Source organism: Pagrus pagrus (genome assembly GCF_965226575.1).
Source record: "Pagrus pagrus genome assembly, chromosome: 18".
In the NCBI taxonomy this organism is placed as follows: domain Eukaryota; kingdom Metazoa; phylum Chordata; class Actinopteri; order Spariformes; family Sparidae; genus Pagrus; species Pagrus pagrus.
In genome coordinates, this window is record NC_140202.1 from 29072022 (window position 1) to 29084521 (window position 12500).

Sequence of the window (12500 nt, forward strand, 5' to 3'; positions counted from 1 at the left end):
ATATGAAAAATAATTTAGTCTCGCCTGTTTCCTGGGCGACTTGACCCACATGTAGGATGTAAACAAGGAGTCTAATGTGACAGCTGCAGTCTGATGCTACCGCTAATGCTATTACAGCTACTGTTGCTAATGCTACCACTGCATATGATGCTAAACCATGTGAGTCTAATGTTGCTGCTGCACAGTGACAGCTGGGAGGAACTGACTCCAGGTCTGTGACACGTCCACGTGGAACCCAGCAGCAGGAAGTGAAGCGGTCCAGCTGGGTTCTCCTCAGACACTTGACTGTTTCACAGAGCTCAGAGGACGTTCTGCTGTTACTGTTTAAATAAAGGTTATACAAAGATCGCACAGGACGAGGCTTCACTGTCCATCAGGTGAATATCAGACACACACAGACACACACACACACACACACACACACACACACACACACACACACACAGACAGACACAGACAGACACACACACACACACACACACACAGACAGACACAGACAGACAGACACACACACACACACACACACACACAGCACTGTGTGTGTCTGTGTGTGCGTCCTGCTGTTCGCTGTGTTGTGTGAAAAACTCGGATGCTGCTAAAATTTCGTTGTTCACTTGTGCAATGACAATAAAAGGATTCTGATTCTGATTCTGAAGCAGTTAAACTCAGTAGAAGTATTGATCAGGCTGCAGTGATCAGTGGAGTCACAGCGCCCCCTGCTGCTCACTACACAAAGTGGACAAAAGTATGTGGACAGCCCCTAACAGACAGACAACAGACAAACACACAGTATATGTGGATGTATCAATGAGAACATGAACTCTTGACTCTGTTATTGATTGATATTGATCAATGATTAAAAAGCAGATGTTTATATTAACAGTGACCGTATTGATTTGTGTTTAATAATGTTTATGTTTTCTACTGTCTGTGCTTCAGGGCCCAGCTGATCAGAATCAAAACAAACAAACAAACAAACAAAGGAGAAACACTCGTTACCTGCTGGTGGTTCTGATGGTCTGACCAGGACAGGAACCACCCGTGCTGAAGGAGGCGGAGTCAGTGACAGGTCGGTCTGGAGGTCAGAGGTCAGCGTACCGACTGGCTCCAACATCAGGTTGTCCACGGTAACCGAGTCCTGATTGGTCGCTTCAAAACTGACTTCTGACACATCTGGAAGAAACAGACGTGTGATGTCAGAGTGATGTCAGAGTGATGTCAGAGTGATGTCAGAGTGATGTCAGAGTCATGTTGTTGTGTATGTCATTTTGTGCGTATGGTGATGTGTACTATGTTGTGTATTTTGTGTCTGAGGGCAGTCGTACCTGCACACTGACTGATCTGTCCAGGTGAAGAGGAGGTTTGACCCCGCCCAGCTGCTGTAGTCCTCCTGCTGTAGCTCCTGCTGGGATTTGTAGTCCGGTGAGGTTTTGTGAGGTCTCTCACCTCCCCCACACTCACCTCCTCCTCCTGATCTCTCCCCCAGGAGCCCTGAGGACACACCGCAGGTCAGAGGTCACCATCAGGTGTGTGTGTGTGTGTGTGTGTGTGTGTGTGTGTATGTGTGTGTGTGTGTGTGTGTGTACCTCTGGCTGTGGTCTCTCTCCTCTGTGTGTGTGTGTGACTCCCTGCTCCATCTTGGTCAGCAGGGTCAGCAGGAGGTCGTGACCTCTGACCTGTCCTTCACTGGGGGGGTCAAAGTCCTGAAGGAGGGACAGGAAATGACAACACACACAGACAGGAAGTACTACAGACAGACAGCACCACTACCATTATAAGTGCAGTACTGGGTTTGTTCCTCACCATCTCCTGCAGCTCCTGGAGAGAACTGGAGAAACTGCAGACAGGCTCCTCCTCTGACAGACAGACAGACAGAATTAATAATGCATTTTATTGATGAAGATGAAGATGAAGATGAAGATGAAGGTACCTGTCATGGCAGCCAGCTGGTTGATGCTTATGAGCAGCTCTCCCTCTGAGATGTGTTTGAGCGCTCCTTCAGTCCCTGCTGTCACCACACTGCTGCTGCTGGAGGAGGTGGAGCTGCTGGAGGAGCCGGGCTCTGAGGAGCCGGGCTCTGAGGAGCTGGACGGGGACGCTGGACCTGGAGGAGGAGGAGGAGGAGACGGGGAGGGAGCAGGAGGAGGGAGAGGGGAGGAGAGAGGAGGCTCGTCCTGTGCCACTGACATCACCCTGCAGGAGGAGACACATAAAACTTTATTTACTGTCTGTTTGATTACCCATAATGCACCTGCCTCCCTGCTCTGCTGGCAGCTGTGTGTACGTACAGCGGCTGTGGATGTGTGTACAGGTGCTCCTCCGGTCTCTCCTCGTCCAATGGCAGCTCAGCGTCTCCCCAGGTGAGAGGGGGCGGGGCTTGATGAACAACAGGAGGACTTCCTGTAGAGTGGGCGGGCTCTGGGCTGGAGGTGGGCGTAGCCACATGCTCTGAGGTCACAGTGAGACGGAGCGTATAGTTACAGAGTGTTGTTAACCAGGGGAGTGGCTAATGCTGCTGATGCTAATGTTGATGCTATTATAGTTACTATTACTAATGCTAATGTACAACTACAACCAAGCACATGCTATTAGAGCTACTGTTGCTAATGCTACTACTGTATATGATGCCACTGTTACCGCTGTTATGTCTAACCTGGTGCTGTGATTGGCTGAAGAGACTCCTCGTTCAGCAGGCTGGTTGGTTTAGAGGGAGGGGGTGTGGTCAGAGGCGGGGTCTCTCTGCTGGGCGGGGTCAGACTAGGTGGAGGGGTCGGTACCGGTGTAGGAACCAGTGGCACCAGGTCCTCCTGGAACAGAACCAGCAGCAGGTTCAGACAGACTGCAGACTGAAGACAGTGAGGGTTTAGTTCTGAGAGTTTGTACCTCCTCAGGGGCTCCTGGACCTGGCTTTGGTGGTTCCAGTCCTGGTTCTGGCCCTGTCTGTGTGTCTCTGTGTCCCAGCATCAGAGCAATGTGCTCGGTCAGAACCTCGTCCACGAGCTGCCTGATCAGAGCCGAGTCCACTGACATGTTGGAGTCTACAAACAGCTGCAGACCTCCACCTCCTGCTGCCTCCACTGAAGGAGGAACCAATGAGCCACAGACAGGAAGTCAGACAGTATAGAGGGACGGACCAACATGTTGTTGAGTCTGAACATGAGCTTTGATGATGATAATAAATAAAGAATAACTGCTCACCAATATCTGAGGTGACGCTCCGCTCCTCGGACTCTGATTGGTCGATGTAGTTGTTCTGGGCAGGGTCAGCGGGAGGGGGGGGGTACATCTCGAAGATCATCCTGGACATCAGCTGCTGCTCCACCCTGAGACACAACAGGTCAGAATAAAATATCCAACACCAGGATCCAGACTGGTAAGGACCAGTGAGGACCAGTGAGAACCAGTAAGGACCAGTGAGAACCAGTGAGGACCGGTCTCTCACCATTCCACCAGCCGGTTCTCCAGGATGTCTCTCTGCTGGTTGAGGCCCAGGTCGGAGGCCTGATCCTGGGCAGGGGGGGCCAGAGGAGGGAAGACTGGACCCTGATAGAGGACCGGAGGAGGAGACGGTCCTCCATCCAACTCCACCACCTCCTCACCCACAACACTCACCTCCTCCTGCTGCAGAAGAAGAACAAAAGACAGGAAGCTTCATCAGTCTGAGCTGGTTTCTGCTCGTCTGCAGCTCAGCTTTAAACACAACGAGGGAATCTGGAAAATATGAATTGAATTAGTGTGACTCAGACTGAGACGGTGAAGGAGCCACAGCAGGGACGGTAACATCTTTAGAACCTGAGCTGGACTCAGGTGGACTCACCTGAAGTCCCAAAGTTGTCTTGGCAACGCAAAATACAACCCAGACTTAAACAGATGTTTTGACTTCTGATCTGTTCAAGTCTGTTTTTTGTTGAGTTTTTCTTCGCTGATTCTCAGTTTCAAGACGAACGGCAAGAATAGTGAGATTCAGATATAATCTGATTACTGAGGTGAAGGTGAGCGACTTTGATCAGGTGTGAATGATCAGAATCAATACTGAGGAGGAGAACGTCTGATCATCTGTAGATGTTGTTCAGTCTGTGTCCAGCAGGAGGAGCTGTGGGACTGCAGCTGATTACACTGAGACTGGTTCAGATAACACAAGAGGAAGACGAGGAGATGAAGAGAATATGAGGAGGAGGAGGAGGAGGAGGAAGATGAAGGTTACCTGGACGATGTCAGCCACAGACAGGAAGTCAGTTCCAGGGAAAACGTTCTCTTCCTCCTCTTCTTCTTCACTCTTCATCTCAGTGATGTCACCAGGAGGAGGAGGAGGAGGAGCTTCGCCTTCATCCTGCTGCACAAAAACCCACCTATCAGTGACCTCTGACCTCCTGTGGAGTTTTTTTTTTTTAAAATAAAACTTTATTTAAGTTTCAATAAATATAAAAAGGAGAAAAAATCATTAAAATAATAAATATGAATATTAAAACAATAAATGACCTGTCTCACCTGAGGAGTCACACTAACCTGTGACTGCAGCTCAGAGGCTCCGTCGTCAACGGCAACCACAGTGGATGTGGGAGGAGCTGTGGGTGGTGATGTCACTTCCTGTTGATGCTCGGTGAGACACCTGGAGGACGAGTCCATCCGGGGACGACCTGAGGGGGGACGGGAGGTCAACTTCAATACTTATTATTTTGTGATTTATTTAAAATTTGACTGTTTTATTATTTTATTTATTTGTATTTTCACAGTTTGTCTCTTTAGTTTTCTTTACTTTCCATAAAAGTTACTTTGAGTTTTCTATTAAATCAGACAATATAGTTATATTATATTTCAGATCTGTATTAATGCAACGTTTCTAAGCAAAAGTCTAATAAAAGACTTTTAATTTGTTAAATGTCACCACACAGGGATTTCTGGGTAATGGAGTCCTTATTATTCTTAATAAATAAATAATGTATGTAAATAAATATCAAATGTATATAAAATAAATAAATAAATAAATAAATAATAATAATAACTAGAGAAGGGTAGTCACGGTAACGGACTGTGAGAGTTGATTGAATAGTGATTTCTGCTGAGGTTCACCTCACATTAACATGCTTCTCCCTCCAAAACAGTAACTGCTATCACTCAAATAATGATATGGTCGAAACTATGAGAGTCTTGTGAGCACTCGCAGTCAGAAAAGTGGATGTGTTTGCCTGCCTCCAGATATTTTTCCTCTCAGTTTCATTGGAGTTAAAGGATAACTACCGTTTTTTACAACCTGGACCTTATTTCTAGCATAAAATACGATGCTTTACTCACCCAGATAACTACGCTCGTGCTATTCCCCTCTGAGTCCGGGCTCGTCTGTTGTCAACATCTGGGGTCTGTAGGTTGAGCTACTACCTCTGACCTGGATGATGTCGTCTCTGAGCTGCGCGCACCCGCGACAGCCGGCTTGTTCACCTGTAGCTGCTGCTGCTAGTTTGACCCCAGATGTTGATAACAGACGAGCCCGGACTCAGAGGGGAATAGCACGAGCGTATCGTAACAAAATATTGGTGAAATGAACTAGTTTCGTGGCAGATAATGTGTTATAGAGGCTGTGTGTCGGTGCCCCGTCACTCGCATTATATGGATATATCGGCGCTACCCTGGATCTAATTTCGTCCGAATGACTTCAAATGACACCAAAGTTATCTGGGTGAGTAAATGACCATATTTTATGCTAGAAATAAGGTCCAGGTTGTAAAAAACGGTAGTTATCCTTTAATGCGGCAGTTGGTCGGTGTTCCTGTCAGTTAAACGCACACCGAGCCAAAAGTTTTTGTCCGATTGCCTCCAGAGAACCACTCCAGCGACCGGCACTGTGAATAGAGTGAATACGTTGAAAACTGTTGAAGGAGTTAAGGGCCAAACTTTCTGACCCGGAAGATATAATAATAATAAAAATAAAAATAAAAATAAAGAATTCTGTGCATAGAGGAACATATGCCTCCTGCATTCACAGCCAATAATAATAATAATCAGATGTTCATTGGTTGACTGACCCAGTGGGATCGCCATGGGAACAGAGTAGCTGTCTGTGGGGGTCACTTTGAGGTCAGCGGGGTCACGGGAGGTCAGGTGGGAGGATCTGATGATGTAATGACGCTGAGGTCGTCCAGGTGACAGACTGAGCGGAGGAGTCAAACTGGTCTGAGTCTTACAGGACTTCACCTTCACACCTGACGGAGCAGAAACAGGAAACAGGAAGTGACTGTTGAGCTGACAGGTAACGTTCAGGTGCACTGTGTTCAGATTCATGTGGTCGTCACTCTGTTTATCATTTAGTTTTAATAAAACATCAAAATAAATTCATTGATTTTTTACCTCTGACGCTCTCGACAAGTCGGGGGCGGGGCTTCCTGCTGCATGGTGATCCAGGTGAGCTGAAGCGCAGGTACGGACTCTTCTTCAGGGTTCGTCGCAGACCTTCATACGGAGCTCTGCCGTACAGACGAGTCAGGTAGGACTCTCCATCCACCTGCTCACTGTCTGTCAGTCCACCTGAGGGTCCATCAGGCTCCGCCCCCTGCAGCTGGACACAGACGCAATCAGTGACATCACATCAACGCGTCATCAAATCAAATCATTCGATTAAATACCTCACTGACCTGTCTGCGTCCTGCTGTCTGTCCTCCACTTCCTGTCTTACTTCCTGTTACTCTGAGCGCGCTCACTGGCCTCTTCCTGTCTGTGTGGGCGGAGCTCCCAGCAGCCCTCTGCTGTGATGTCGCTGCAGCGTCTCTGCTGGCTGAGTGTTTGGTCGCAGCATCCTCTGAGGAGATCTCAGCCTGAGGAAGAGGAGGATCAGCTGTCTGTCATGATTCTGATGTGTGATAAAACATTTTCCAGGACATCTGATGGGTTTTCAAACACTTTCCAGGCCTTTTCCATACACATACAGTTTCCTCCTGGAATTCCAGGTATTCCAGGATGCAGCTCACCTGGATGTCTTTGTTTAAGGTGCTGATCCAGGCATCCACAGTCTTCTTGATCCGGCCCTCCTCAGTCCAGTCTCTGCAGAGGACACACACACATCACACTCTGTCTTCTTCTGTGGTGTTTCTAAAATTAATCAGCATATTGTAGCTGTGTCCAAATTCAGGGGCTGCATCCTTCGGAGAGTCCTTTGACGGCCGCGTCAACCGTTGTTAAATTGGACGGTCTAGCCTTCGGAGTATTTCCTGGTTGCGTCACCAGATGTTCCCGCCCCTTACCGGTACGTCACGATTGATGCCACCCAGGCCCGCGAAAGAGAGTTGACTGACGGTTTTCTGAACGTCTAACATTTTGAAAGTGAAGGCTTTTAAGGCTTTACTTCCAACGGCATAATGCTAATTTATGCCGTATGCTAATGCATTACCAGCGTCACATATTTTAACTGAAAGTCCGCTGAAGTTTAACATATCTGGCAATGGATGTTCAAATGAGTAACCGAGTATAAACCCAGTCCTCACATTTAAATGTCAAGTCTGCACCACTTGATGTCGCCATTATTCAGTTTTCCCTCTTCTTTTTCGGGACTGAGGAGCGGCGCACAAAGGATCTTGGGATATGGGAGGCCGCGAAGGATAGTAGCGGTGCGTCCTCCAAAAAGCGGGAGAAGCAGGCTGCATTTGAAGGAGCCTTCGAATTTGGACGGCCTTCGCGCAGCGTTGTGATGTAATTGGCCTTCAAATGCGCCTTCGAAGGATGCAGCCACTGAATTTGGACACAGCTTATATGTGTCTCTTTGAGAGACAGAGACACACAGACAGAGACAGACAGACAGAGACAGAGTCTCTTCAGTGTGCCCTGCTGTCCACCTGTCAGTCAGACTGTCAGTGGCTGCAGCTCAGAACTGATATGAAACCAAAGATGGATCAATAATCACACAGATAACTGTAACTGTTACTGTCCCCGTCATTGTATCTGTAACTGTCACTGTATCTGTCACTGTAACTGTATCTGTAACTGTATCTGTAACTGTATCTGTCACTGTATCTGTCACTGTAACTGTATCTGTAACTGTATCTGTCACTGTATCTGTCACTGTAACTGTATCTGTCACTGTCCCTGTCATTGTATCTGTAACTGTCACTGTATCTGTATCTGTATCTGTCACTGTCACTGTATCTGTCACTGTATCTGTCACTGTAACTGTCACTGTATCTGTCACTGTAACTGCATCTGTGACTGTAACTGTATGTCACTGTATCTGTAACTGTCACTGTATCTGGATCTGTAACTGTCACTGTATCTGTCACTGTAACTGTCACTGTATCTGTAACTGTAACTGTATCTGTCACTGTATCTGTATCTGTCACTGTAACTGTCACTGTATCTGTATCTGTAACTGTATCTGTCACTGTATCTGTCACTGTCACTGTAACTGTCACTGTATCTGTAACTGTACCTGTCACTGTAACAGTAACTGTCACTGTAACTGTCACTGTATCTGTAACTGTATCTGTCACTGTAACAGTAACTGTCACTGTAACAGTAACTGTATCTATCACTGTATCTGTAACTGTCACTGTATCTGTATCTGTCACTGTATCTGTCACTGTATCTGTAACTGTAACTGTATCTGTAACTGTATATGTCACTGTCACTGTATCTGTAACTGTCACTGTAACTGTCACTGTAACTGTATCTGTCACTGTATCTGTAACTGTCACTGTATCTGTCAGCTGTCACTGTATCTGTAACTGTATCTGTATCTGTCACTGTATCTGTCACTGTAACTGTCACTGTATCTGTAACTGTCACTGTATCTGTAACTGTATCTGTAACTGTCACTGTATCTGTCACTGTATCTGTCACTGTATCTGTAACTGTATCTGTTACTGTCACTGTATCTGTCACTGTAACTGTCACTGTATCTGTCACTGTATCTGTCACTGTAACTGTCAATGTATCTGTAACTGTATCTGTCACTGTATCTGCAACTGTCACTGTAACTGTATCTGTCACTGTATCTGTCACTGTATCTGTAACTGTATCTGTCACTGTAACTGTCAATGTATCTGCAACTGTCACTGTAACTGTCACTGTATCTGTCACTGTATCTGTAACTGTATCTGTCACTGTAACTGTCAATGTATCTGTAACTGTCACTGTATCTGTCACTGTATCTGTCACTGTATCTGTAACTGTCAATGTATCTGTAACTGTCACTGTATCTGTAACTGTATCTGTATCTGTGATTGTCTCTGTGATTGTCACTGTATCTGTCACTGTCACTGTCACTGTATCTGTATCTGTCACTGTAACTGTCACTGTATCCGTCACTGTAACTGTCACTGTATCTGTAACTGTCACTGTATCTGTCACTGTAACTGTAACTGTCACTGTATCTGTAACTGTATCTGTCACTGTAACTGTCAATGTATCTGTAACTGTCACTGTATCTGTCACTGTAACTGGGCCTCCAGTGTTAGCTACCTGTTAGCAGCCAGAGCCTCCAGCTGGCAGTGCAGGACCTCCCCAGTTTTAACCCTCAGCAGAGCCTCCAGGTTCTCCTCCAAAACCTTCTTCCGTCTCTGAACCTGACGGAGAACCTGACCCGCCTCCTCCACTGTGGACAGAACCACAGGCCTTCTCTGGACCAGTACAGGCTGGGTTTTATGGGTCTGGTTTTGTTGGGATCTAGACTGTTGTAACTGGGATTGTTGGGGCTCAGTTTGCTGAGACCTGGACTGGAAGTGGTTTGGTTGGGTCTGGATTTGTTGCGACTGGATTTGTTGCGACTGGATTGGTTGGGTCTGGATTTGTTGGGATCTAGACTGTTGTAACTGGGATTGTTGGGGCTCAGATTGCTGAGACTTGGACTGGAAGTGGTTTGGTTGGTATTGGATTTGTTGGGATTGTTGGGACTGAAGCAGGTTCTGTTGTGACTGGTGTTGGTCTGGTCCATGTCTGCTGGTTTTCAGAGAGTCTTCTGGCTGCTGGACGACAGGAAGTAATTTAGACTTTTGAGCAACAAACTATACTATACTATAATATACTGTACTATAATATACTGTACTATAATATACTTTACTATAATATACTGTACTATAATATACTGCACTGTACTATAATATACTGTCCTATAATATACTTTACTATAATATACTGTACTATAATATACTGCACTGTACTATAATATACTGTTCTATAATACTTTACTATAATATACTGTACTATAATATACTGCACTGTACTATAATATACTGTACTATAATATACTGCACTGTACTATAATATACTGTAATTTAGTATAATGTACTGCACTCCACTGTACTGTACTTCACTGTAATCCACTGTACTATACTTCACTGTACTGCACTCCACTGTACTGTACTGTATTCTCCATTCACTCACCGTCAGCAGCGTCTTCATCTCAGTCTGCAGACGTCCCATGTCCCTCAGCATCTCATTGGCTGTCCTTGTGGCTGCCTGCCTGTCACTGCCGGAGGACTGCAGCTGACCTCCTGCAGCTAGCTGGGTTGTCGTGGAAACACTGGGAGCAGCTGTGGGACAGTGGTCGTCTCTGAGTACAAGAAGAAGAAGACAGCCGAGCTCAGAGGAGAGGCGGTGACTGCTTTCATGATACTGTACAAACTATCTTCCTTTAGTACTGCCAGTAATATTTATACACTGTAGATACTGTAATGTCTGTCTTTGTTGCACTATTTATACTGTACATACTTTGCAATTTACTTCTTTTTGCACTTTGGTTAGACGCTGACTGCATGTCGTTGTCTCTGTACCTGTACTGTGCACAATGACGATAAAGTTGAATCTAATCTAAATCTAAATGATGTCACGTCTCCAGTCTGACCTGCTGCACAGCTTCAACACAAACATCGACTCAGCCTGTCACAGGTGTGTTGAACAATCAGTGAAGCAGCTGACAAACACACTGTGGAGCTATTCAAGCTTCTAAATGAGCAACAAAGATGAATGTTTGACTTTATAAATAGCAGCTGCTTTACTCTGAAATCGCATGTGAGGAGCCTCGACCTCCGGCTGCAGACCTGTCGTCAGCAGCCTAACTCGTTAAAGGTCGTCATGGAGGACAGAGCAGGTGTGTGTGCAGCCTGCTGTCTTTGTTTCAGGATGTTGTCTTCATGACAACAGAAGCTGAATGACTCCACACGGTGAAATATAAATATAACAGACTCACTCCAACACAGTGAGAGTGAAGCGTCCTCACCGTGAACAAAGAAACCTGGGAGTGTGTGTGAGCTGCTAAATGTGGATGTGTGAGGTTTATTATTGGATGTGTGTGTGTGTGTGTGTGTGCTCTGTCATCACACACAGCTGCTGCAGACCGTCTCTGCTGCTGCTGTTGCTAGGCAACACCTCCGTGGTTTCCCATGGTGACAGTGAGCAGAGCTGATGATGGAGAGAGAAGCTTCATTCAGAGAGAGGAGGAGGAGGAGGAGGAGGAGGAGGAGGCTTCTCCTCTCTGTAGACGTGTCACCAATAATTGATGAGTTCGTAGTAACGATGAATATTACTGCAGTGTGTCAGCCTACGCTCTCATTTTGTCCTCGTGGTTTCCCAGCATCCTCTCTGTCGTCTCTCAGGTAAAATGGAGGATTGAGACAAACACAGTCAGCTCACAGAGCAACGATCAATACCTAAACAATCAGAGACAGACTGACAGATCAGATGAAATGTGGCTCCATGAGAGGATCAATTAGTTCTGTTTACGTCTGCTGAACGACCTCCACTCGACCAATCAGACAAAGAAACATGTCGGCTCTGTGTGAGGGCTGCAGTGGCCGGGGAGGAGGGGGGAGGAAGGAGGAGGGAGGAGGAGGAGGGAGGAGGAGGGAGGAGGAGGGAGGAGGGAGGAGGGAGTCAACACTTCCTGATGGCTCATTTGTCAGTCAGAAGAAACAGAAACATGGGGACCAGTGGTGGTGGCAGGGCGGGGGAGGAGGGGGGAAGATAGTGCTGACATCATCGTCCATAAATGGAGCCGGCGCTGTGAGACGGTGAGGGAGGCACACACACACAGCTGACCTCTGACCTCATCACGTGTCACCTGGTCAGCAGCCTGAGCGATGATGATGATGATGATGATGTCACACATCCTGTTTCTGATCTCTTTGTTTCCTCGACACGATCCTGAATAAATCAGCTTCACAACCAGGAGGGCTGGTTACCATGGCAACCGCAGCATCCTGCACAGCGGGGGGCGGGGGGGGGGGGCATCAGACTGCAGTGATGTGCAGACAGACAGAGACCGTCTGTGTCCACTGATCCTGCTGTTACTGGACAACACTGGAAAGACTTCCTGTCTGTATTCAGCACTTTTCAAATGCAGAGAAGAAAACGATCATTTCAGAAGGTCGTCAGACTCTTTGCTGCTGCTGAGCTGCTTTAAAATGTCAAATTATTCAAATGTCAAATAATTGAGAGTATTATGATTTATCTCTATGAATCTATCTGTTTTCTTTCTTTGGTATTGCTGATATTCTGCGTTACCCTTCGGTTTATATAGGACA

At 46.6% G+C, this 12500-nt stretch overlaps 1 protein-coding gene across 6 annotated transcripts in view; it reads right to left on the bottom strand.

Moving 5' to 3' along the window:
- The window catches only part of kiaa0586 (KIAA0586 ortholog), a 35193-nt gene that overhangs the window by 3813 nt on the left and 18880 nt on the right, over positions 1-12500 (bottom strand). For 3 of the 6 annotated variants that reach the window (XM_084381997.1, XM_084381999.1, XM_084381994.1), the window contains exons 9-26: positions 10363-10531; positions 9442-9944; positions 6960-7032; positions 6627-6806; positions 6343-6550; positions 6021-6197; positions 4507-4637; positions 4205-4333; positions 3443-3621; positions 3199-3323; positions 2884-3077; positions 2654-2807; positions 2289-2448; positions 1931-2193; positions 1804-1856; positions 1587-1703; positions 1326-1491; positions 1000-1173 (exon numbers count right to left, since the gene is read on the bottom strand). In XM_084381997.1, coding sequence (XP_084238123.1) covers positions 1000-1173; positions 1326-1491; positions 1587-1703; positions 1804-1856; positions 1931-2193; positions 2289-2448; positions 2654-2807; positions 2884-3077; positions 3199-3323; positions 3443-3621; positions 4205-4333; positions 4507-4637; positions 6021-6197; positions 6343-6550; positions 6627-6806; positions 6960-7032; positions 9442-9944; positions 10363-10531 — 3155 coding nt within the window. The remainder of the gene's footprint in view (positions 1-999; positions 1174-1325; positions 1492-1586; positions 1704-1803; positions 1857-1930; positions 2194-2288; positions 2449-2653; positions 2808-2883; positions 3078-3198; positions 3324-3442; positions 3622-4204; positions 4334-4506; positions 4638-6020; positions 6198-6342; positions 6551-6626; positions 6807-6959; positions 7033-9441; positions 9945-10362; positions 10532-12500) is intronic. The other 3 variants (XM_084381998.1, XM_084381996.1, XM_084381995.1) reach the window with 3 other exon arrangements.